The following is a 27,811-nucleotide window of genomic DNA, read 5'->3' as shown; positions in this document are numbered from 1 at the left end:
CCCAGTGGACTACAAAGATGTAGCAGAAGACCAAATCTGGCTACTATCCAAGAGGTTCAAACTGAAAGACTTATCACCTTTGAACAACCTGCAGTAAGAAAAGAAGGATTATGCAATAAAGCCATGGAACTAGTGCCTCTTGAGACCCAAATAACAGTTTGTCAAAAAACACCTGTCTACAATGATGTAGCCTCTGACTATACCAATATGACAAGGGAAGAAGCAGCTCCAAAGATTTATAACAATCCTGATGCAATTCCAACAATTGACAGATCTGCCTATGGCTATTTCATCAACTTTGATACATTTTCTGAGGATCCCAGTGAACCTGAAGAAACGCCAGCAAATAAAACTTTCAAAGAAAAAATAACAGAACTCTTTCATCAACTTGAAAAAAGATATCTGGTTTCACCATGGATTGAATTTTGGATTGTTAGGTGTACTTTTCCTCCTGCTCTGGCTCATTCTGGTTTTAAGCTTGGAAAAATGATAGATGGAAAATACAGTACAATGGACACAGCAAGTCAGAAAATCAACTTGGCCCTGAAACCTCCCAAATCATCCCATCATGAAAAAAGAGACCTGTCATCAGTGAACATCACATCACTGGTGGTATAGCATGGGACAGAACAGATTATGATATCTATGGCCCGGTGGAGCTGCTGAAGATTCCACATCAGTTCAAGGTTTCTTTGAGTGACTTTGTATCACCCAGCACATTTTCTGATGATTGGGACTTTGAGACTATTATTAATATGATGTCAGATTTAGAAATGTAAGCAAAATTTACAGGACATGATTACTTAGAAGGTTCATCAGATTATGAACAAATGGATTGTATTAATCATTATGGTCACCATTATTTACATAAATCTGCAAGCCCTAGGAATGTTTTTACATATAATCAATGTGAACATTTTCCAACACCGCTAAAGGGCAGCTAAAAAACATTTTATGAAAAGTTTCCATACTTCTCAGGTTTTAATGTGACAAATCCAGAAAAGTTTAATTTCAACAATATAAATAAGACAGGAATGAAAACAATGTTGACCAATACTAAACAAATTTATTCTGCAAACAAACTTTTATGCTCAGCTGTCTACATTAGGTTTTGACTTTTGGAAAGACGACATTGAGACAAAAACTGTCTGGGGCAGGAAAGACTGCCAGGTGCAAGATTTAGAAGCCCTGTTCAGAGCCTGCATTATACCAGAACAAATAATGTTTTTAAATAACACTGTTCAACAAACTTCTTATCTTGGCCTGGCTAAGATAAAACACTTAAAGAAACCATCTATACCTAAACCCACATCTGAGAGTAATGATACTGCAGAAAAGGAGGTAGACATACCATATATTTTAAAACACAATAGAACTAATCCTGATTGGAGAAAATGGTTAATCTGGCCCACAGACACCAATAACTGTCATGATAGATTCCTGAACAAAACACAGGGGTTCAAAATGAACAGGCCAGATCAAAGATATTCCCAGAGACAACATCCAGGGATAGTAACAACATACAGTGTAGGAAAACTATGCCTTGAGTGGCTACAGACATCCACACTTCCAGAAATCAAACAACACTTATCTTTACTTAAAGAAGGCAATGATTTGCGAGATTTCTTAATGGGGTGTCGCAAACCACGTCAAAAACGTTTCATATACGCTGCGTACAACGAAGCTTGGAAAATAACGCAAATGGAAACTGCAGAAAGAATACGAGAAATTGATCGTATTCATTTAGAGAAAGCTCTCTCTGTAGTGGACAATGGGTTAACGACTTTGTCCTCCAGAATATATTCGTTGGACAGCATTGTATCTTCTGCAATTGACATTATGGAGCAGGACTTGCTAATGTTACAACATGAGGAAAAATAGTTCAAAGGACAAAATTCAAAATGTATGTACAACTAAAATTACAATTCTTCTAGTTGGACAAGCAAGGAGGCCTACCCATACAAAATTATATACATTGATTTATCATATCCCCACCATACCCCCCGTCCCCGTCCAGTCCTGAAGAAGACCCGCAGCAGAGGTGTTAAACTTCCCCGTATTGCGCCAGGGTCGAAACGTCAACGGTTGTAAACCCCCCCCCTGTTTTGAGGCCTGGACCTTAGTATCCTTGTCCTTGTCCCTTTCCTGTATGATAAATAAATGTATATCATTTTGTATGGGTAGGCCTCCTTGCTTGTCCAACTAGAAGAATTGTAATTTTAGTTGTACATAAATTTTGAATTTAGTCCTTTGAACTATTTTTCCTTTTCAATTCACTTGAGCACCCCCTTTATATTCTTACTGCAATCTGCAGTTTCTTCTTTTTGCAATTTAACCTGTTTTATAAATGTTGAAAATAAATTTGAAATACATTGACTGATCTGCACTTTGCACAGTCTCACTTTATTTTATGCTGCTATTTGTTAATTATATGAGCTACAGTAATCTGCTTCTTGGATGTTCCACGGGAAATCTTGTATTTCGCACCTTAAGCACTTTACAAAATTAGCACCTTAGACAATACTGCTAATTGCTCTAGTAAACTGCTCTGTAGCTGATGCTATGAGAATTTGTGTACAATGTATATTTTGCTGCTATCTTAAAAGTGATCTCTGCACATGGGCACTTTATTCGGATGCTGCTTTAGAAATACACCTGAAAGCTGGTGATGCCCTGGGAAATAATGCCCTTTTGCACTTTGTCATGCAAGTATTGCTGCTGCTGTCAATGAAATGGAAAACATAACAATGTTTTTATCTTACTTTTAATGTGATTTTTATTACCTTGACCATGTACGTGATCATGTGTGTACTTTTATGGATAATGAAATATCCGAATAAAGATTATTGACTTTACTTGACATTGACTGATCAAAAGGATTTGTTTTTTGATTAGTAGACTTTGGGTACGACACATTGATATTGAATTCTGGCGTTGTAAAGAATTTCATCTCCCCTTTTTCGTTTGGGATTTATTTCCTCAATATACAAATAATAATTAATATATTAATTTGTGCTTTAAGATATGTCTAGGACCATTTCTACTGTCATGATCAGCCGGTCTGGACAAACGGCGAACCGAAAATTTGCGGTACCAGCGCATCGGAAGGACTGAGGACTACATTTCCCGCCAGGCTGTGGGACAGGCGCGCAGTAGACGCACGATGCGTGCGCATCGCGTAATCAAAAGGAGCCCGGGAGACTTTGGCGTTGCCGATAATTCCTTTCACTGCCTGGAGGACGGTTTGTTTGCAAGACGTAGCGGTAAAAAAGCAGATCTTACCCGCGACCTTCCTGGTTATTGTTACGTACTGTGTGGAACAGTGTGATCCACGCCGTTTGCGTGGAGTCCTGTGGTGAAATCGATTTCCTCTCGGCTGAGGGGGAAAACAAGGGCGATATCTTTGGCTAACTGTACACCGTGGGTAAACCCTATAAATCGTAGGGAACATGGTGTGTTGTTGAAATACTGATTTCCTCGCTGCTGTTGGGGGCAATACGTGTTTGTTTCGAGTGCAAGTAAACCTGAAACCTATCCAGGGACTAGAGGCGCAAAAACCTCTAAGAAACAATTTGTATAAGTATTATTTGGTGCTGCTTAAACCCGGGTGTGTTATCGAACACCCACAAGCAAAGACACACATTTGAAGGGAAACGGAGGTGAGAACTCTTTGCCGTTTCTGTTGGTGTATTCACTGCATTTTCTTCCACAACCTTGTTTATTATATTTTCCTACATAGGAGACACAAGAGGGCTACTATTTACAGAGGGAATTCTCTTACCCATAGAGAACAGATATTACATGATTTAGGTAAGTGTGGCAGCCCTCCCTTTATACGGCGTAGTCCTCCGAGGTTAGGGCTTTCATGAGTTGTTTCTCTGTTTGTCGTTTTACAGCTGGGTAGTGTCTGGTACCACCTTGCTTCGTGTCTCCTAGAAAGAAAAAGTCATTTGTATTTTCCTTTACAGGTACGAGTGTGGTTTATGGTACAATCTGCTTTGAACTAAAGGGGATACAGAGAAGTGGGTGGGTTAGAACTGCACGCTCGGGAGGGTCTTCTAAACGCATTGTTCTTTGTCGTTACAAATCTCCCTCCCTGCTGTCCCCTTCCTTTCCCTCACCGGTTGGACTCCTTTAGCAGTCTGTGTTCTCTAATTCAGACTCTGAGGCTGTTCAAAGGGGAGGTTATAGGTTTAGCAACACAGCCCCGAAGAGGCCAGAAAGCAGAGCCTGACATCTTCTTTATACTAATTGATACCCAGGTCCTTTAACTTATTGGGTTAACCCCATTGAATTTAATGATAATGTTACAACATGGCCAGTCTCAATTACGTTCTATAATGCAGTTAGGCTGGAAATTACAAAATCTTTGTTCAGTCTATGTGCCATGGCGTCGAATCAACACAACGTCATTGTTTGCTGTATTTAACCTTACAAATAAACAAATCTCTTTGGCACAAAGAGGAGCAGACTATATGGTGCTGAGCATTGAAAAACTGGAAAGATTACCATTGACAGTTTCAGAGAAGCCTGTCATTGAATGGATAATACATGGCACCATTAAGATACCAGTGACGATTTTCCAATTTCAGTATTGGCTACAGCATATATCAGCGGGCCTGTATGAAAGGTTGGGTAAAGAATACATTAAGTCGACCTGGACTTTACCATACACACACAAATGTTGGAGTGGGGGAAAAAAGGTATTCCTTAGTGGTAAAAATTGTAAGAACTCACTAAGTGGTACACTTTTGTGCCAAGGTATTAATTTACACGGAGCCTGCGAAGGATCGGCAAATAACCTCTCTTACCACCTGCACGGTACACCCTCCACAGTGATAGAACCAATTTTCAGGCAGCTATCCAATGGCAGCTACATTATGCTCAATGACCACAGCTGATGTGGCATATTGCCAGGAAAAACTTATCTCATTAGTGTATCATCCAGGGACACTTGTATGCAAGTATTGTATCCAAAGAGCAAGACAGACAGGGAGACGGAGTTATGGCCTTGACTGAATATCTCTTCTATACGAATTGATACTTTAAGCAGAATGAAAGTCATTCTTTTGCAAAAAACTGTGCCACTGACCTCGCCTAAAGAAATGTATGAACTGCAAGTTGCAAGGACTTCTGCAGAGATACATGCATTATTATCAACAAACTGCCCAGTACATTTCGCAGAAATGTTATTTCAAATCTTAAATATGTCTGATACCAGTGGCATCGCACATGTATTTAAGCGATTTTTTCGGGACTGTTAACGCCATTTGAAGCAGTCCTCGGCATTTTTCCAAATTTCGTGCACTCTGTGTTCGACGGTCTACCTCTCATTTTGGGATTCGTAGCAGGAATTCTATTTTTCTTCCTTCTGCTCTGATATGGCAAGTCCGGTCACCAGCGATACCCAGAATACCATGGAACAATGCCTCCTTGCCATGAGGTATCGTGAGAGAATTACACAGATTCTTGGCTTGGCTCGTTTAAGAGATCTGAACACAACTTGGTTTCTATCATTCAGACCAATCTGGCAAGATTGTATCTTACCTGTTCTACGATGGCTGCTTTGCAGAGACCAATGTGTGTTGGACATTTGTCTTACACTTCCATCAGTCCTGCCATCGGATGTCGATGCCTTGTTAGGTCCGGTAACGACTCATGCATTGTGTTGTCCCCAACGGCTACCAATCCTGATGACGGCATTCATTGAGGTCTCACCAGTAAGTCTAACTGAGGGTGAGATACGATGATCAACAGGCACACAGTACCATCTGATGTGAACATTGCTAACGCGGCACTTGGCGCTGATGGCAATACTTCTCATCTGTGCACATTTAATCTACTTGATGAAATAGTTCCACTTTCACCTACTGTGGTAGACGATTTCTTTACCAGCCTAGCCGATCTGATGTTTTTTCATGACACCGAGAATAACTCTTGATTCATGCACACAGCGTTCCCTGAACTCTGAAATTCGGCCTACCGTTTTCAAAACAAAGTCTTCTAACTTTGGAACTCTATTTTTCTCAAACTATTGCATTTTTTTCTCCCCCAAAGCATTGAACTTTTGGCACAGACTAATCTGCTTAAAGTAGAACTAGTCTTAGAGAACAAGAAATTCTTTTTGAACACTTCCTAGAGAAAATATTTGGCCTTGTCCTCAATACTATAAATATTGATATGCTATGTTATGTTATGAAATGGTCTCGACCTTTTTTCTGTATTTAAGAGCCATTTTCAGAAATGTATTTACATGATTCATTCAGTTTGCATTTCAGATATCATACCTTAAGCTTAGAATGACATCATTTTCCTTAAATGCGTACAGTAGAAATGCTCTTTTTTCTGTGTACAACCATTTTAAGTGCATTTCATGTATTTTGTGGAAGGATTGTAAACACATGCCTTAGATATGTTCAGTGCTTATACATTTAGTTTATTGAACTTAATATCGTGGAGTGGGTGTTGTAAATGAGTCTAGGACCCTAGTATACTTTTCCCGATTCATGCCCTTCGATAGGTATAAATTACCCGATACTTATATAGGCATAGAAATCATTACCATATTTAGACTGAGCCTATGCAGCCCAAATACGGCATGGCTACTTCCACTAAGTTCCAAGAATCAACAACGATTTCTTAGAAAAACCCACCTTCAGCAGCTAGGGACTTCCCCTCGCCTGAATATTAATTTATCTAAGAAATCATGGAGTTTTCTCAGAACTGGGTCTTTGAGTGACGTTATTAAGTCCAATCATATGTCAAACTCGGCACCTTCAAAGTATAAATATGCCTACATATGCCCAGACAAAGACACAGTGGTTTGGAGCAGATCGACTAACTACTTGCCCGACGCCCTGCAGCAGCAAGTGCCGAAAGAAGCCGACCCTCCAGCTGACGCACTGAGAGACGCTGTCTTTTCTCTTCCTGAGAAATCCAGCTCCAGTGTTTCCATGCTACCCTTGCGGGTTGCTGGGAAATCGAGTCTGAGAGGGAGATACAAGACCTCCTTCATTCTAAAACCAAGGTACGGAGCTGATTAGACCCTTAGAGAATTCTTGGATAAATCCTTGGCAGAGAAATACTAAACTTAAGCTACTCCTCACTTACTTCTTCCCTTGTACTAGACTTAGGTTAGGTACACCGGGGTAGGCGTATTTTAGAAGCACCAGTTGAGTACTTTTAGTCATTATTTTATTACTGTATGTATTTTATACGTTTTAGGCAACTTATGGCTTAGAAACCATATCATGCTTTTACAGTACTACTTTGTAATACTTTTCGTATTATATGCCCTGTACTTTAGTACCAGTATTACGATTGTAGCAGTACATTTCTTATGCTTGAGAAAGAAGACTGTTCAATAAATACCTTTTATTGAAAACGCCCGTCTCTCTATTTTCTCAGCACCTCCGGTGAAACGAAGCATGCACGATTGACTGAGTAAAATAGTTATCTATTGTTTCCCCGACCCTAGAGATTAATTTCTTATTCTTGGGAAACAAAGTTGTCATGTTTATGCGGCTGAGGGAAACTAATCCCTTCTTGTGAATTCGAGAAAGTTTCTAGGGACCTCTGAGCTAACTGGCACTCACAATTAAGTTTAATATATACGATAGAGACCTAGTCGACCTCAGTCCTACGTCTAAACTATAGTATATGTTATTCCAATGCGCAGAGCCTATTGGGAATATAGGAACTACACTACAATGATTTGACTAGGACTTGCCCGACTGTTGCTTGTTCACCTTTTGAAGCCTTTGTGTGCTTCCTGGAGCATTAAAGGGGACTGGAGTCTGGAGCATTAAAGGGGACTGGAGTGCAAATACTGGCCGTAAATACTGATCTTTTTCTATCTAGCTGGAGTAGGTGAAATATGGGCCTTTTAAAGAGAGTGTAGCTTTTGCTTAGGTTGTCATCAATGACTGCATTTCTTCTTCCTTCTTTCTTCACTCAGGAGGTATATTTGCACAGCAGTAGAAAGTATCCCTGCATACAAAAAATGCAAGGCTAATAATCATGGCACCAACTCCAAATCTTGACCACTTGCCATCATTTTACTCAGTTGACAGCATCTGAGCCTTGCCTGTTTCCTTATTTATTACAGGGTCTTCTCCAATTACATCCCTTTTTGGTGTAAGCACCCATAACACACACCCATCCCTCTAGGGAGGTCGGTGGTGTGCATATCAAGGATGCCTATATAAATTTTAGTTCCACTGACCCTCTCGGAATGGACTACCTAGAACTAGGCTAAGTAGATTCCTGTCTTGAGCAGAGCAGAAACCATGAAACATTAACACAAGCCCTGCAGAGTAAACTATAACCACCAGCTAATGGATGTCTGCCTCTCCTCATCACCCTTATAGGCAGTGTGCCCCATGACAAGATAAGAATACCTTTCTGGTCACTGTTGACCTCAAAAAGCTTCCAATATAAGTCCACAACAAATACAGACTCTGCTAACTATGCACGTTCCCGTGACGTGGAGTGTTCTATATCTGAAATTGGGATTCCTTGTCACACAACAGGGTATGAAGCACTATATAAATGGTACAGTACAATACAATACAGTACACAAGAACATGCTCATTAAAAGGTGCATACATTCACACACACCTACTCTGACCCCAACCCCCTTTCTCTGCTGCTGTTAAGCAGTAATAGTTGCTTTTCTAAAAATACCATTGTTTCAGTTGCTCTAGAATGACCTTGTAGTTATCCACTGCCTTGGGCTTTATCTGTGCCATGTTTCTCCTGAGGCCCAGCTTATAGAGTACCAAGCAATTTTATAAAGATTTCAGGTGTCATTTTTGAGTCTCCTTTACCAAAGCTTGGGACCATGTGCAGTGTCAACAAACAAACTCAAATTATGGAGAAGAAATCATGGAGGTTGTTCCTTCTGTCAGAGCTCCAAGTCCCAGAGAACCCAACTCCAAATATAAACCCGGCAACATTTTAGCTACAACAGCATAGTTGTATGTATCCATTGGGCACCTTTAAGTGCTCACTTGCTCACTGAAGTTTTTTTAGCACCGGACACCCGTATTGCAGACCCTCATTTTCTTTTTTTTTTTTAAATATATTTTTTTATTTTCTTCCATTTTTTCCGTAAGTTACATTGCAATATATACAGTACAGAATTTTCTCACAATTATACAGTCATATATATTAACATACAGTCAGAGCCAGGAAAGTAAAAAGAAATTTAAAGAAACAAAACAGAGTAAATCATAGCCTAACGTAATCCTGGAGAAAGAATAATTCATGCCGTACTATTCTTCCACTCTTCTATAGGGCGCCATATCTTCCCCCCCAATATTCTTGCCCTTTTGCCTTTCTTATCATAGATGGCTTTCTCCAAATTATATATATGTAGTAACCTTGCCATCCAAATTTGAAATGTTGGTGCAGATTTATCTTTCCAGGCTTTCGCAATAATTAGTCTGAAAACTGCTGTGGCCAAAAATACAAATTCGGGATAGTTATTGTTATCGCCTATACTAATACCTAGTATTATCAACTCGTCTGTAAGTTTCACCTTTAGTCTTAAAGATTTCTCAAGAAACTCCTCTATTGCCACTTTTAAGGTGCATAACTGAGGGCACTGAGAGAACATATGCGTAAGATTAGCATTTGATGAATCGCAACGTGGACAAGTTATACCAGTGTTACCCCCCCATTGTGCTATTCTAGCTGGTGTATGGTATAGCGAGAAGATGGTCTTATAGTGTTGTGTTTGCAATGTAGCAGAACAAAGTATGGTTCTTCCAAAGTCTAATGAGGCTTGCAGAGATTCCGGGTGAGCCCCAACTTGCTCAACCCATTTATTACTAAATTTCTCCCTGTCGTCGGTTTTATACTCCTGTAATTCTATATACAATTGTCTGATTGAACCCCTTAAGCCACTCCCTAAATATTCCATAATCCTACAACTTGACATACCTACTGGCCCCCCCTGTTTTAGGTGGAAGTAACTTCTTATTTGCAAATATTTAAAGAAGTTATTTCCGGATATTTTAAATCTACGTTGGATATCTTGGAATAATAAAAACCCCCCTTCCCCATCCATCAGATCTCCTAGTTTCTTAACCCCTTTATCATTCCAAACTTTCATTGTGTTATCCCAAAAAATTTCTGTTGGCAAATCGACATTTAGGTATAGCCTCAGGTATCTATTAACTCTTCCTAACCCTACTTTCTTCATAATAACCCTCCAAATTTTGTATACTGCCTCCAAGGTCTTAAATCTAGTATGTTTGAAGTAGGTAAACTCTACTGTATTAACCAGGGCATTCTCAGCCCTTTCCCCCAGTAGCGCTTTATAAGCATTCTCTATACCTATCCCTTCCTCGTGAAAAGAACTACCACCTAATAGCGCTTTAGAGTACTGCAGTACTGCTGCCCAATAATAAAATCTGAAATCTGGTGCCCCCCAACCTCCCTTTTCCCGTGGTAGTGTCAGAAATCTGTATGCTCTGCGTGTCTTCCCTTGTGCCCAAATTAACCCATTCAGTGTTGTTTCTATTTTATTAAACCATGTCACATCAAACAGTAAAGGGATCGCCCTAAAAAAATATAAAAATTTGGGGAAAGTAACCATTTTAATAAAATTAATACGCCCCATTAAAGTCAAATGTAAATTATTGACCCTCTCCAAATTTCTCTTAACTTTCCCTAATAATGGCCCCATATTTATTTCAACCAGTTTCCCTAAGTCAGCCGTCACCTTAACACCCAAGTATGTTGCTTCCTGAACTACTCTAATATCTCTAAAGGTGGAGTAATTATTCTGCACTATCTGTGTTTTCCCTCTGTTTATTGAGTATCCTGAGAACATACCAAATTTCCTTGCCTCGTATTCAATTTCGGTCAACGCTTGCGCTGGCTCTGGAGTGACAATTGCTACATCATCTGCATAGGCAAATAATTTATAATCTTTCTCATGCAATGTAACAGGTCTAATCCTACAGTTCGCTGTCAACCTTCTCAGATAAGGATCCAAATAGATGGCAAACAACAGCGGGGAAGCTGGGCGCCCCTGTCTTGTCCCCCTCCCGATCTGTACCGTTTTTGAATAGGATTTGTTTATTCTTATCCTAGCTGTAGGTTGTCTGTATAGAGCCTGAATTGCAGCCATAAATCCTTTACCTATTCCTGCCCACTCCATCGCTTTCCATAAATAGGCCCAGGAAACCCTGTTGAAAGCCTTCTCGGCGTCTAAAAAGATTGCTGCAACAGGGTCTCCCAAGGCCTCTGCTGCATCCAGGACAGTGATCATTTGCCTGGTGTGTTGGGTAGTCCCTTTACCAGGTATGAACCCATGTTGTTCCGGGGACACCATTTTCTCAATGACCTTGCTCAACCTATTAGCAAGGGCCTTGGCGTATATCTTCACATCGGCATTGAGTAGAGTAATTGGTCTATATGACCCTGGTTCTGTTGATGGTTTGTCCTTTTTTAATAACACAATGATATCTGCACCAGACCATGACTTTGGGACAATCCTACCTCCCTGTGCCAAACAACATATCGCCCAAAAATCTATGCCTATGACATCCCAGAAGGTTTTATAAAACTCTACAGGTATCTGATCCTGTCCTGCTGCTTTGCCTGCTGGAAGATCAGAAACTGCATCCCCTATCTCCTGGAAGGTTAACACCTCATCCAATTTGTCCCTCTCTTCTACACTGAAGTCTGTCTGTGGTCTTGGTGTTAAATAGCCCATACTTTCTTCCTCAATCTCACTCGTGGTTACATCTTTCTCGTATAAAACCTCATAATACCTCCTGAATACCTCCTGTACCTCCTCTACCTTATTCACAATTGCCCCAGTGCTATCCCTAACCTCTTTTATCTCCCCTGCTGCCAGCGTTTGTCTTGTTCTAATTGCCAGGAGATGTCCGACCCTTTCATTGAATTCGTAGCACTGCTCTTTTTTTGCTAGGTAATTCCTAGCTAGCTTCTGCGCTAACGAGACACCTGTTTCTGCTTTTTGAATTTCCAACTCGAGTAAAATCGATTCAAATGGTTCCCTCTTGCTTATTGCCTCCACCAAAGCCTCTTCTATTGTCCATAGGATTCTAATCTCTTCTTCCGTTTTCTCCTTCTCCCTTCTGTTTCTTGCAATTGTATAGCTTAGTATTTCCCCCCTTATACCTGCCTTGAAGCTATCCCATACCACATCTGCCGACGTAGAGTATCTATTAATGTCCCAGAATTGCATTATCCATGCTTTCATACTTATAATGTAATCCTCATCCTTTAGCAGCCCTCTTTCAAACGTCCAGGTAGAATTTATTCTCTCTTTAACTTGAGCGGTTTGAATACTTAAAACCAGAGGGTTGTGATCTGACACTATCCTGGGGAATCGCTCTATGCTGGAAATACCAACAAGAGAGCTAGATATGAAAAAATAGTCCAGTCTTGCTATTGACTTATGTGGAGCAGAGTAAAAGGTGCTTCCTGAACCCATTGGATTTTTTTCCGCCCACATATCGCTTAATGCATTATGACTAGCAAGATTTTGTACTGATCTATATACCTTTTTCTTCCTTCCCATATATCTCCCCCCATACTCCTCGACCAAACCATTTAAGCCGTTAATGTTAAAATCTCCACAGCATATCACAGGTTCTGGCCATAATGCTAGTTCTCTGTCCACAAATTCAAAAACATCCGGATCATCATCATTTGAGCCATACACTGAAACAATTGTATATCGAGATGCATTTGTTTCCAACTCAATCATTACCCACCTCCCCTCACTATCCTCTTTTTTCTTTTTGACTTTTGTGCAGCCTTTCCTTGCCAACACTGCAACACCCCTACACCTTTCTTCCTGGCCTGTATAGGCGAGAACATCAAACCCCATTTGCTCCAACAAATACATCTCATTAACAGCTATGTGCGTTTCTTGTAAACAAACTACATCAATTTTCCAGAATCGCAGTAGTGCCCCCAGTTTTTGTCTTTTTTCTCTGTTATTTAGACCACAGATATTCAACGTAATTATCCTAGTTTCCATCTAACATTTTTTCCCTTTTCCCAGCTTTCCACGTACTCATATCCACGCCCATTACTTCCAACTTTTCCTCCCGACATAATGAACATAGTGACTTCTACCAATCTGTACTGTATTTTTACACCAACCACAAAACGTGCCCCCCCACCACCCTCCCCTTCTGTACCCCTCCTCCCCAGCTGCTCCCCCCCCCCCTGTGACAGGTAAATAGGTCAGTACTGACCTATGCGTGTCCACTGTGCGTTGTAGCGTCGCCCCCCTCTCCTCCCCTACCCAAACGCAAAAGGAACATCCTACCCCCTGAAAACTCCTATTCCCCCTAGTCTTTATATGGTTTTTCCATATTTCCCTTTTTACTGTTCATTACTGTTATTTACAATTTCATTTCCTCTTCTTTTCTTTTTTTTGACTTTTTACCCCTCTGCCCCACCCTATTCTAATATATCTGCTTGATACTATCTTCTAGCTCCACCTTTTTCCTTCAGCTCTTTTAACTCTTCTAGATATTCTCCAGCTTTAATCTCTGAGAAGAACATTCTGACTCTACCCCCAACGATAACTTTTAGTTTTGCCGGGAACATCAAGTAGGCTTCAGCGCCTTGACTCTGAAATGCCGCAATCATTTGCCTGAGTCTCCATCTCCTTTCCACTGTGACGTGGCAAAAGTCAGGTCTTGCAAAAAATGTTGTTCCATCCACCGTCTTTTTAGAGTCAGGTCTGGCTTTGTCCATCAGCTCTTGTCTCGCCAGAAAATTCCCAAAGAATACTAACATCGCTCTTGGAAGTGTACCATCACCTCTTTTTTTCCCCTTTGTCGTGAGCGGAAACCTGTGTGCTCTTTGCACCTCTTGTTCCCATTGCCACGGGGTCTCCGGAAAGGCACCTTTTAACAGCTTAATGACGAAGCCTCTGGGGTCCTGCCCCTCTGCCCCTTCCTCTATTCCAAGAAGACGTGCGTTAATTCGCCTCTGGCGATTCTCCAAATCCTCCACCTTCCATTGTAGATCCTCCATCAGCTTCGAGTGCTCTTCTCTGCTTGCCTGCCAGTCCGTCACTTCCTCCTCAATCCTGCCAGTCCTTTCTTCCACTTCAGTAACTCTTTCACCCACTTCCTCACATTTTTTGTTAATTCTCCTAATAGAGGCTTGAATTTTTTTAGTATCATGCCTGGCTCTTCTACTCTCTGCTCTAGCTTCCATTTGAATTTGTTTTAGAGTTGCAAATATTAGGTCTAGTTTCCCATCCTCATTCTGGGGGTCTTGCCCATCCTCCTTGTAGAGGTTCGAGGTAGCGGAGTAGTCCCAAATCAGTTTTTTGTGAGAGCTCTTATGTGAGGTTGTAGGGGAGCCCGTTCTCCTGCTAGTCGGCCTGCGTTTTTTTTGAGTACCTTTCTCTTTGGAGCCCCCTGTATCTTCAGTGCTAGAGCGCGAGTCTCCTGTTTCTCTCTCATCTTCACTGCTGGTTATAGTAGAATCTGACTCTTCAGGGACTGAGAAAAATTCCCTGTCCCCCTCAGCTCCCTCTGCACTCTCTGCGCCCTCTGTATAGCCAGTGACAAGCTGATCCTTTTGTCCTTGCAGTATACTGTTACTGGTCTCAGAGTTTCTATGTACATTATTCCAACTTTTCGCTTGGTCTATTAATAATCCTGCCTCCACCTCCTGTAGCGCTTCTAGCAAAGGGTCTGTGTTTAAGGGTTCATTTACTTTAACCTCTTTTACAGCTCTCACCTCATTCTCCGCGATCGTGCGCTCAGCCTACTCTCTGGCGGTAACTGGCTCAGTTGCAGCTTGCTCCACGGAAAGCGTGAGCTCCGCACGTTCCGTTTGTGTTGGTTGCCTGGTAACGCCTTTGCTTGCGTCCACGAGGACGCTACCTCCAGAGCCGCTTGCCGAAGAGTTCTCTGTGCCCAGGACTGCCGCTGTGTCCTCAGTTGGAGCCGCCGGGGGTGCCTTGCTGTTGAAAATCTCGATCACTGAGGGCTGACGAAAGGTGAGGTCGCCCTTCTTTTTCTCCGTGGTGGGTTTTCCCGCTTGGCTGGAATGACATGCTTGATTGCTGAGTCCGCCGCTGCGAGTGTCATCACTCGGGTTAAGTGCCTTGTCTCTATCCTTCTCGGCGGCTCTTTCGTTTTTCTCGATTTTGCGTTGTTGAGCCTTGGAAGCCGTCGAGATCGTGGGTGTTGAGCGTTTGTTGGGTGGGGGCATCTTGGTTTTCGGGATTGTGCCAGTCCTTCCTGGATCCTTTTGGCCTATCTCTTTAGCTGAGCCGAAACTTGAGACTGCAGTCTGTTTGTCCTTTGCCCGGTTTGCCATCTTAGGAAGAATAGCCTTTCGAAGCTCCCCAAACAGCGATTTCAGTTGCAGTAGACCTTTTTTTAGGCTGTGAAAGATGCCGCTTTTCCCCTCCAGCTTCAGCCAGCATACCCTCCGTATCATGCTACCTTAGAAGCCTTAGAAGCCGATCAGGGTCCTGGGTCCTCCATAGGTCGGAGAGGGGTCTAGATGCGACTTGCACCTACAGCGCTACAGCGGCCATCTTGCCTCTAGGTGAAGTCAGGCAGACCCTCATTTTCTAGAGAATCCCTGCCCCTCACAGTGGTATAGTGGTCTGTCATAGAGTGAACTATTTCTGCATTCCACTTAGATGGGCCAGCTTGAGTATTCAATTAACATTTAATCAAGGTAAGTTCAATAGTTAACACTTAAGACTCCAATGCCTCAAGTTAGATGAAGTTGAAGATGAAGTTCACACTTAGACTTGAAATCACTGACTATCTTATAGGTAATAGACTGCTCTTCTTTTCTTTTCTTTTATTTAGACTGCTCTTCTTTTCTTTTCTTCTTTTTAACACCTTGGCTGCTGTGACTTTTCCCCTCCTGTGCTGAAATTGCTTGAATACTATAGTTTCATGACGAGCTCAGCTCGTCATAAGCACAGCTCAACTGTGCCTCATGACGAGCTGAGCTCGTCATGAGCATCGAAAGGGTTAAACACTTTTTATTCAGTTTCTTTCCAGCAACACAGGAAAACAATCTTAAGTGCCAATAATCAGTAAAGCATTTCACATCATCATTACGTTCACATGTAAATACGAGAAAGCCACAGTTGTTCATTATTGTAGCATTTAGGACCCAACTGCCTTCATATATTCCTGGGTTGTCAGTCCTCCTCTGAGTCTGAAACACTGTCATCTCGGTCTGGTGGCGGATCATAAATATTTCCTCTGTAGGCATTCCATGCCCCCAGATTTTGTACCATTTTTTGGGGCAACCCCTCCTGTCGAATACTGCCCTTTCCGTTATCATGGCTACATCCATATCCCTACTCCATCCTGCTAGAGTAGGCACCTCAACTCCCCCCCCATTTTTGAGCTATATTCCTTTTGGCAACCATCATGCCTAGTGTTGCCAAGCCTGGTCCCATACGTGTAAGGTCATTAGGCTCCCATATATTTAGTAAACAACGTCTGGGCTCAGGTAGAAGCGAGATCCCCTCTGACTGCAATATAGTTCTAAGCACCTGCGTCCAATATTCCGCTATTTTAGGACAATCCCATATTGTATAATAGAAGGTTCCTTCAGCACCGCAGCCTCTCAGAAAGAATGGATCTTCCACCCTCCCTATGTTGTGCAGAGTGCTTCTAGTGTAGTATGAACGGTGTAGGATGCGTAACGGCACTAGTCTGAGACGTGAGGGTATGTCCACCTCCTTGGGGAAGGCTATTGCTTCCTGCCATTCTGATTCATCAAACTCTGCAATGTCTTGGGCCCATTTGGCCCTCAGAGGCCCTGTCGGTCAGGCAAGTTCACTAGTTTACGGTAAGTTAGGGAGATCGTCCTCTTTGGCATGTAATCAGTTAATAATCGATCCTCCATAGGTGATGCCTCTGGGACTTCTGAGCCATGTGGTAGTGCTGTCATTAGGGCATGTCGTATCTGCGTATATCTGTATGCTTCTGAGTGGGCTTACTCGTATTGTTGCTATAGATGCTCGAAGGAAATCACTTCCCCTCTCTGCCGCAAATCTCCAATCGTTGATATCCCAATATCATCCCATCGGGCGAACCCTCTACTATTCCTAAGTTTTCCTAGCCGTTTTATGTCCCATAGTGAGTAAGTTTGGTTATTAGCCCCGCCACCCTAATGTGGCCTGTGTCGTGTGCCACAATTCAAGTGTGCACGCAGCGGTCCAAATAATGTCAATGTTAACTTTTAGTCAAGTTGCGCTCTATCAGCCTTCAATGCCAGGTCTGATTGTGGGAGATGTACCCATTGATTGATCACCTTCAGCTGCACTGCCCAATAACAGAGTTGTATGTAAGGCAGTGCTATTCCACCATCGTACCATCCACTGACTAACTTGGCTTGCGCAATACGTAGTGTTTTATTGCCCCATAGCCGATTAGAGACCAGCAATGCGATAGCTTGAAAGTAGGACGGCGTCACTGAGTATGGTGTATTTTCTAAAATATATAGGAACCTAGGCAGGGCCATCATCTTAAAAAGCACTGCCTTTCCTAGAAAGGTCAGTGGTAGTCTTTCCCAATGACGTATGTCTCGTTTGAGACGGTCTAATGGTGGCTGTAGATTCCTGCTGTAAAAGTCTCCCCGGGTCGGCTGTGATGTAAACCCCCAAGTACTTGAACGTACTTTTCGCAGTCTTACGTGGGAAATTGTTGGGAAGAGACGGTGGTGGGCCGTGTAGTACATACATCATAGATTTGGACCAGTTAAGGGTGTACCCTGACGCCTTACCATACGCAGTACATATATCTAAGAGGCTAATTATGGAGCGCTGTGGTGAGGTTAAATATAAAAGGATGTCATCCGCGTATAGGGAGATTCGATCCTCCCAACTATCCGCCCATACGAGGCCCCGCATCGTGGGTTCCCAGCGTATCCATGCTGCCAGCGGCTCTAGTACTAGAGCAAAGAGTAACGGCGACAATGGGCAGCCTTGACGCGTGCCTCTTGCTAAGGGGAAGTCGTCAGAGATGTAACCGTTGGCGAAGACATGTGCCAATGGCTTGGTATATAGCAGTTCAACCCAGGACCAGAACTTAGGACCGAACCCTAGATGGTGTAGCACTGCAAATAGGAAGGGCCAGTGGACCATGTCAAATGCCATGTGTGCATCCAGTGACAGCACCACCGCCGGTTCCTGTAAGTGCAATGCACAGGCGAGCATTCCGTGTAGTCTCCTGAGATTGAGCGCTGTGTTTCTGCCTGGCATAAAACCCGACTGGTCTGTGTGTCTGAGTTTGGAGAGGTGTGGTGTGAGTCGATTCGCTAACAGGTTTGCTAGGATTTTAGCCTCTGCATTTATAAGGGAAATAGGCCGGTACAACACGCAGTGATCCGCCATTTTCCCAGGTTTTAAAATAGCTACTATTGTGGCTGGTCGCTGGTCTGGCGGTAGTTCTCCCGTTAGCAAGCTGTCATTGAACATATTCAATAAATGAGGCGCAATTGTAGAGTTCCGCTGGTATGCCATTTGGTCCCACCGCTTTAACCGATTGCAGCGCCCTGATGGCTGCTTGCAACTCATCTGTTGTGAGGTCGGCCTCTAGCTCCTGGGCTTCTACAGAGGTGATTTTGGGCATGGCAAGGTCTTTATTATAAGTCAGCTCCTCTTCCATTGATATTGTCGTCTCTGATGAATATACTGTCTGAAAATGTCGTGCCAGTGTGCGTATAATTGTGTGAGGGTCTGTTAAAGGTTGTTCCTCCTCTGTGCCGAGCTGTGCTATCCATCTGTCACTTTTCTCCCGCTTATCTAGCCATGGCAATAACTTTCCTGCCTTATCTTCGATATCATATATTTTGTGTTGCGTGCTCGCCAGCTGTTGTCTGGTTAGTTCAGTTAGGTGTTCTTTGTAAAGTCGCTGCGCGAGGTGCATGGTGTGGGCTGTGTTAGGGGTTGGGTCTCTAGCATGGTGTGCCTCTGCATTATTCAACTCAGACTCTAAATTCTGCAAACTCTATCTGCCCTTCCCGTTCATGAGCTGTGATGGACGCTATTGCCTGTCCCCTGATGACTGCTTTGTATGCTTCCCAGAGGGTGGTGGAGGAAGGAACCAACCGTGCGTTTTCTTGAAAATAATGGCGTGATGCCTTACGGAGTGTTCTTCTAATCTTGGGGATTTGTAGATATCCTGGATGTATCGGATAGATCCGGCGCCACTCCTGACAGTGATGGGTGCATCTGAACATCAGTGGGGAGTGATCAGAGATGCCCCGCGGTTTGATTCCTATAGAATTTACATTTTGCAGGCTACCCATCGAACCCGGGAAGTAATCTATTCTTGTGAGGCTATTGTGGACAGTTGAGTGATATGTGAATTGACGCTGTGTTGGGTGGTGTCGTCTCCACAGGTCTATGAGACCCATTGTGTCCATGAAGCTTCCAAGGCGTGACATTCCAGAGGCACCAACCCTCAGAGGGAACCTGTCCATGGATTTGTTTGAGATTGCATTAAAGTCTCCACCAACAAGCAGCTCCCCCATTGGTAAGCTGAATAAGAACTTACTAAAATCCGTGAAGGCCACTGCATGCAAAGCCGGGGGGATATAGACAGATACAACATTCAGAGGTCTTCCCTCCCACTGTGTAATTATGCCAGCGAACCTCCCCGAACCATCCGCCTTAACATCTTTTATTATCAAGGGAAATTGCTTCTTCACTAATATTCCAACCCCCCTGGGTCACCCCAATTCAGACATGGCCATATGCAAATTAGTCTGACCCTGTGCCTCATGGGAACAGTCCAGCCCGAACTGCCAAGCCATGTTCCCCCTAAGTTGACAGGGTAGGCCCAGACATGGGCCTCTTGCTCACTTTGCCTCTGGATTCAAGCTAGCCTGGCTGATGACGGCTGATTAGCCAGAAACCAGTCCCAGGGTGCTATTTCCGCTCCAGGGAAGACATGGCTTGGCAGTTCAGGCTGGACTGTTCCCATGAGACACAGGGTCAGACTGATTTGCATATGGTCATGTCTGAACTGGGGTGACGGAGTGAGCTAAAGAATGATGATGGATTAAACCCAGATAAGTTGACTGGGGGGGGGGGGTGCTTGCAATATTCAACACTCCGTCTATCATCCCCTTTGGTTTTGCTTTGTTAAGTAATCATTTGTCATAAACACATTTTGGAATTCATATGTCCTGTTGTATGTAAGAAATGCGTTTACAGTTAAATGCTTCACTAGTACTCTAAACTTGGTTTACACTACAAAAATTGTTACATTGCTATTTTGGGAATGTAATCAGGTGAGGGGTAAGTTTTAATAAAACCTTGTGACTAGGAAGCCCAGACAACAAATGATTGAAGAGACGCCACTTAAGAGATGAGGAGCGTGGCAGACATGGCCAAGTGGCCAGGAATACAGATACCTTGCTGCAGGAGGGGCTGGCTCTTCATAGGGACCAGCTGGATGAAGGACTGCTGACCTGCAACACCAAAAAGAGATGTTACAGAAAACAGAACCCAAAAGGCGAGAGAGGTGCTGCAACAGCTACAGGCACTCAGCTTCCACTAGCTAACTGGAAAATAAATTACCTTTGTAGATACCATTTAAATCCAATTTAACCTGCGTACTATGTGCTGTGAAACAGAGCAAGAAGATTTTTCATTTATTTTTTAGCTTTTCCTTGGTGTGGAACAGACCACAAGGGAGTAGGTAGGAAGAAGATAATTTTAAGTAGTATACTGAATTTTTATATGTCTCGCTATCAAGTACCACTATATCAGGATGGTAAATACATATATATGTGCATAGATGTATCGTTCTTAGCTCCACAGCAAAGTATCTTGAACATCCTTTGGGAATATACACACACACCCGCCTCCCTTCCCCCGTAGCGGTCACATCTGCCTAGTAATAATTTGGATTGTGTTTCCATTGGAAATTAATTTGTTCATTTGCTTATAAATGTAGTGCGATTCGACGAAACATCACAAAACATTTTTTTTTCACCACAGCTACTTCCTGGAAAGTTTCAAGGTGATTTGTCAAGCAGAGGCAGAGACAAAAGGGGTCCCAAAACACATTTTCCCTATTATTGTTTCCATAGAAATTTAAGACACAAATATACCAAATTTGGCAGAAACAGAGATCTTGGTCCACACACAGTGCTTTTTGTGATTTGGTGTAAAAAACGTTGTATATATAATGCCGCTGAGATATGATTGGCTGCCACCACATCAACAAGGATGTTGTGGAAGACATCTTCAGACTAGGGCTATTAAGGCTACCAGGATATTAATGTACCCCTCTATCACAGGGGGAGGAAGCAAAAACATTACTTTTGGGGATGTGGCCCCTCACCCTGAACCTCTGGCAAGCCCCAGGGATTCCATCACCCAGGGCCACTATTGAAAATAAGGGGAAGGGGGTACGCTGCCCCCGCCCTGAGCCTTAAGAGCCTAAAGAGGCACCAGGGATCCCATCCCCTGAGGCTGTTATTCAAAATAAGGGAAGGGGATGCAAGGCCTCCCTCCCTGCGCCTGTAAAGGCCCTGGGGACCCGACAACCTCGGGGCAAGCTCAATTACTGTGTCCGGCGGAGCCCACCGCCGGAACACAGTAGTTTCCCTACCTGCAAGCGTTACCAGGGAAACATATGTCTGCTCCCATCTTCCTCCTGCATTTTTTTTCTTTCCATATTGCCTTTTATTTTGGTGCTGTAACCTCAAATAAAATAACATAATTGAGCCCTTAATCCAGCCTCCTCGCTTCTTCTTTCGCCCATCCCTCTCACACTAACATAAATCATTTAATAAATAAGACATGCTGAAAAGAGATATAGATCAAGGGTAGTGGGCAATCGTCCGAAGACAAAGAGGGTGAAAAGTCTCACTAACGTGCTGGCTGTTAAGCGAACGTCATATGATTATCACCTGCATATCCAGGAGAGAAAAAGTCAGGATACAGTCATTAAGAATTGTCCATGGCATCACATAGGGAGCAATCGACCAAGCAGGGACACAACAACTTTTGGCTAGTTTATCTTCAAATTGGTGTTGTTTTCGGATTCTGCTGTTAAAGAACCGGGTTTTAGAACCCAGCGGTGCCAGGGGCACGCCCAAAGTCTTTGGGTTCACCTGTCTTAGAATACAGAGACACAGGATACTTCTTGGTGACTTCAAAGATCAAATTTATTGGCTGCAACCAGGAACAGAAGTCTACGAAGTACGACACGAGTAGGTTCGTCAGAGACTGCTCAATTTTTGTAGAGCGAGACATCGTCTTTTATGCTAAAAATCACATTCCGGACAAACTCCCACTAGTTACAATTTGTCCAATCATAAGCATTATTACAAGAGGTATCACATGACGACAAACCCACTTTTCAGTTGTCCAGCCCACCATCAATTACACGGGAAAACCCAACATTCTTTCTCGAACAGGCCGGACAAACCCATAATAAAGGACCACAACTCATATCATAAAGAAGCCATAAAAGAAGGAAAAAGGAGGGGAGGAGCTACGGTTACAACCAAGATGGCCGCGTAAGCTCCCGGCTCCGACGACCTCCGCCAGCAGCTTATAAATCCTGATATTTATCCTGAATTCGCACCAGACTCTCGTGTAGCTGAAGTGTTGCTGAGCTTAAAGGTGTACCCCCGAGATTTCCATCTTCTTGAATGATGAAGTTACGCCGTGTTTTCATTCTCGGCCTAATTCAGCGTGGAAGCCGGGGCCTCGATTTCTAACCCATTCGAGTTGGAGTTGAACAACATCGGCCGCGGGACTTGGGCGGTGTCCGGTCTCCCGAAGTGGAGAATATCCTGACCGGTTTGGATGATGGTACGGTGGCCAGGTCGATTTTAAGGATACAGCGGTGGGACGAACCGGTTGCTTTGGCTGGGAGTCCGTTGCCCGAAGGCCCTGCTGAGCCCCCGGGGTCGACGGGCATGGATCCTCGCTGGTGGCGACGGTGTCTAGACCGCAAGAAAGACGGTGGCCCCCGTGAACGTCGGACCCGCTTGTGCCTGTTCCCCGGAGTAGTCGACCTCCGGGGTCAAAGATCGGATCTGTCGCTTGGTGAAAGGATATGGAGCGGGTGGAATGTACGCCGTCGTTGCAGACCATAATGGCTGCCATTGGGGCGCTTCACTCACAGGTCACCGCCATCATCCACAAAATGGTCGTAACTACCGAAAATATGCACCTGGGACCGGACTACGACCCTTCAATCGATTTGCAACACGTTGTGTTAAACGCAAAGCAGGGCATGCCTGAGACAGAGGACCCAGAGTGGAATCTAGATCTGGTGTTTTCTGTCGGCATCCGAACAACAGCTTGCGAGCTGGTAACAATCAATAAATCATCATACTTAATGCCGATACCGCTCAAGATGGACACAGCTGATTTTATATTTCAAGATAATTTCCCCAGTGACTATCGGATTGCCTTATCATTCTTTTCCTTCCAGCTGGCTCGACTACGTTCTAGTGCCTTACTGTTGGTAGACTGGTATCTCCGTCTGACTTGTGGACTACGAGTGCTAACACTTTGGATTCGATCGTACCACACTGACTTTGATTTTCTTGAACGTTTTGAATTTCCTGTCTGGATGGCGGTTCGTGCAGAGAGAGCTCGTACGAAGAAACGGAGTGGCCAGGATGGAGTTTGATTATATGGGTTGGATAACACGGCTTTATTTGATTCGGGATTTATAGCCTACAATGATGCGGGAGTCGGGCATTTTTTACCAACCTCCTGGTTGTTTTGTAATTGCTGCTTCTTAGTGTTTTGTTTGACTGTATTTTGGGGTGGTTTGCTTCTGGAGGGGAGTGAGGGGGGCCGGGAGCCTGTATGACATCTCCTCCTCCATTCTTTACCTTCTTTTAGGTTTTAGTTGTGGGGCGACTAGCACGCTGCTAGTGGGGTTAGGCCGTAGCCATTGCAGGGGTGCAGGGTGGGGGGAACGGGGAAGGTTTTTTTTTATTTTGTCCTTGTTTCAGTTCTATGGCCTTTTCTCTCCTTTCTCCTTTTCACGAGAGGTGGGTTGCTTATCCTGAGTCGATCTTCTTCGCATAATCTGGGTGTCTGCTCTAGTCTCAATTATCCTGAATCGTGGGGTGGACGGACTCAGCTGGCGTCAGCTTAACAGGGTTGTGATCGTATTGTTGCTTCTTATTCATATTCGTATTCATGTTGACGTCCCACTCTCCTGTGCATTGATTTTACCATATTGGCTTATTCGCCTACTCACCGTTGCAATGTATTTACTGTATGACACCTGATATGTGTAATATTTCCTCTTGCTTTTCTTCTTTCAATAAAAATATATTTAAAAAAAAAGAAGGAACAGAAACAGATGAGAAGTAGGATAAGGGGTGTGTGCGTGCATACCAAACTTTACAATCTCCTGTGCTCTGATCCTTAATCTTGATCAGCTACCGGACAAGAAACTGGCTTAGCAAGGTCAGCTTTAGGCAACGAGGTCAATTCACTCGGGTCATCTAGGAGTCCGCACAAACTCGAGCTAACGTGTACGTGTACTAAAGACTCGTTCGGCCGTAGTAATTGGCCTATGTGAGGACAACCACAAAATGGCTGCCATACACAAAATGGAACCCAAGGGTTCAGAACAAAATCCCTAAATACATAGTGAATCCATCAATCTAACATGACGAAAACACTCGTACTTGCCGCACTCACTAGTTAGGGTTCGCTAATATCAAATTCGTAACGAAACCATGACCTTTATAAAACGGGTTCAGAATTCACGGAACCTCAGACCCTCCTTTTGCCCTTACATAGGCAATAACCTAAACTCACGTCAGTCTGAATCCAGGTCTATATTCATCAGATCATCGAGATGCTGCTGGAGCATCATCCTATTACTCAGTATCTCTCTCGAGACAGGTCTCATTGCACACGTAGTAGCACAAAGGCCACATATAGCAGGAGCACACTGTACACAAAGACAGAACAGGAAAAGAATTGCTAAAGCCATCCCAATGATCATCAGAATCTTCCATCCCTAGGTGGATAACAATCCCCAAAACCATCCCATCAACGACCAATCTCCTTCGTCCACATGTACAGACTCGGAGATCTTATGTAGCTTGGAAATGGCCTGGTACACTGTCGGAGCATTGTCTGGAATGAAAATGCAGCAGCTCGATTGGATCAATTTGCATATCCCTCCTCTATCTGCAAGTATAACGTCTAACGCAACATGATTCTGCAACGTCATAAGACAATCCGATTGGCGCTCAGCAGTCAAATTACTAAGGGCACCTGCAGTCTCAACTGCGTTGGACTCAACCACCCTTGTGAATTGCCGTATGTTCCTACTGTTAACCATAGGTCCCCAAAACGGTAGGAAACCCTTGAGAAAGTCTCCCACTTCTTGTCCTGCAGTATCTTCCTTACAGAAGACACCTCTAGCTACTCTCGTTCTATGGTAATCTGCGGCTGCAGTATACGTAGGGGGCAACAGATACGAAACAAAACATGTTCCCGAAAAATCAGGGGGCAACCATGTATATGATCTATCATGGCAAACAAAATACGTACCCTTAGCTGCTAAAAACGGTGGGGAAGTCTGGGACGCAAAAACATATGTCTCAGTACAAACACTCTTCCCTAACTGAGCTCTCAGATTCTTGCCATTACCTTGCAGACAAAAATGACCACGATGGGGTACAATCCAAATCGGAGAGGACCTCTTCCTTCGCTGCTTTTCACCCAGACTAACACCATATCCAGTCACGTTCCATCCAAAGTAAGCTAGTGTCTCATCTTATATGTCTCAACTCTACGCTTCCCAGCCGAGTGGTCGCTCTCTTTGGCCCGGTATCGTTTTCCTAACGCTTTGTGCTTTGTGCTGATATTTGTGCTTTGAACTGCCTGCTGTGCGCTGTGTATGCCGCTTATCATTTTGTTTAATTGTCGTGTCATTTCACTTTGCCAGCGCGACTTTGCTGCTCTTCGACTTTTCCCCAAACGCCCTCATTGAATTGCCTGCTGGGCGCTGTGTATGCCGCTTTGCATAATATTTATTTAATTTTTGTGTCTTTCCACATTGCCAGCGCGACTTTGCTGCTCTTTTCGACTCTTCCCCCAAGCGCCCTCCATTTTGTTGTTGTTGTCCTGTTACCTAGCCCGCCCCGCCTCCCAGCTGAGACGCCCTCGCCCCTCCCCTTCCACTACCCATATATGACAGGAGTTCCCGCGCGCAGCGTTCACGCGCAGCGACCGCGCCCAATCCGCGCCGAAGGTGCGCCAAAGGTAAGCCCGTCTACGCCCGTCCGCGCCTGGACCGCGCCCAGCGCCAGACCCCCTGCCCCTCGCGCTGCCCAGCCCCCCCGCGTTTCCTATGATGCTGCCACCCTCCTAGCCCTTAACCCCGGTCGCACCCCCAACTGCGTTCAAGCCGCTCCTGGACGCACCCATGGACCGTTCTCCTGCCTCTCCTGCAAATTTAGCGGCACCGACAACATCCCCGCAACGACCACTCCACAGAACCCCGACCCCAACCACCTAGAATGCATCCTTCTCAACACCCGATCGGTCCACAGACACGCCATCGACCTATGGAATCTACTAGACACCATCTCTCCAGACGTCGCCTTCCTAACAGAAACATGGATGAACACTTCCTCCGCCCCTGACATCGCCATTGCCATCCCTGACGACTATAAGATCACACGCAAGGACCGCACCGACCATACAGGAGGTGGAATCGCTATCGTCCATAAGAAATCAATCCGCATCTCAACCAGCTCTGACGCCAACCTCGCCAACTCTGAGCACCTTCACTTCCAGATCCACATCGACCCCAAAACAACACTCAGAGGCACTCTCCTCTACAGACCACCAGGTCCCCGCGCAAAATTCAGTGAAGACATCACAGACTTCATCACTCCACACGCGCTCCCCTCCAAAGATTACATCCTTCTGGGAGACCTCAACTTCCACCTTGAAAAAATCAACGACCGCAACACCGCCACCCTCTTGGACAACCTAGCCAACCTCGGACTTAAACAACTGGTCACGTCCCCCACTCACATCGCAGGTCACACACTCGACCCAATCTTCACCTCCAGCAACCACGTCTCCTTCAGCCACACCACAGATCTCCTCTGGACTGACCACAGCTGCGTTCACTTCACCTACAACAAGCCGAAACCCATCATCCACCTCCAACCAACTCTACAAAGAAACTGGAACAAAATCACCACGGAGCAGATCTCCACATCGCTCCTTCAAACCTCCCCAGCCCTCTCTTCTAACGCCAACGAAGCCGCCTCCAACCTCACCCTTTGGCTATCCAACACCGCCGACACCTTAGCACCACTGAAAAAACGTCAACACAAACTTGGCATCAAGAAGGCTTCATGGTTCAACGAGGACCTCAAGAAGTCCAAGAAACTGTGCCGCTCCCTTGAAAAGGCCTGGAAAAAAGACCCAACCACCAGCACCAAGGACGCCTTCAAAAGCGCCACCCGCACTCACCACCAACTGATCCGAAAAGCCAAGAAAACAGCATTCAAGGATCGACTTGACAACAACGCCCACAACAGTAAGGAACTCTTCAACATCGTCAAGGAATTTTCCAACCCCTCGGCCAACTCCAACGACATCACCCCCTCTCAAACCCTCTGCGATTCCCTAGCCTCTTTTTTCCACAACAAGATTGCTGACATCCACAACAGCTTTAACAACCAACCCGGAAGCCAACCCACCTTACCATCAGCTGACCATCCTCCCCCCGTTAACACCCTTAACGCCTGGAACCCAATCTCCACTGAGGACACCACCCGCCTG

The 27,811-nt window shown here is 44.3% G+C and overlaps 1 protein-coding gene across 1 annotated transcript in view; it reads right to left on the bottom strand.

The window, feature by feature from the left end:
* The window catches only part of LOC147718384 (tumor necrosis factor ligand superfamily member 13B-like), a 421,739-nt gene that overhangs the window by 240,997 nt on the left and 152,931 nt on the right, over positions 1 to 27,811 (bottom strand). The window contains exon 3 of the mRNA XM_086918333.1: positions 20,419 to 20,475. Within this exon, the coding sequence (XP_086774459.1) occupies positions 20,419 to 20,475 (57 nt within the window). The remainder of the gene's footprint in view (positions 1 to 20,418; positions 20,476 to 27,811) is intronic.

Source organism: Lissotriton vulgaris, chromosome 4_1 (assembly GCF_964263255.1).
Source record: "Lissotriton vulgaris chromosome 4_1, aLisVul1.2, whole genome shotgun sequence".
Taxonomy (NCBI): Eukaryota; Metazoa; Chordata; class Amphibia; order Caudata; family Salamandridae; genus Lissotriton; species Lissotriton vulgaris.
This window is presented reverse-complemented; position numbering and strand designations above follow the sequence as displayed.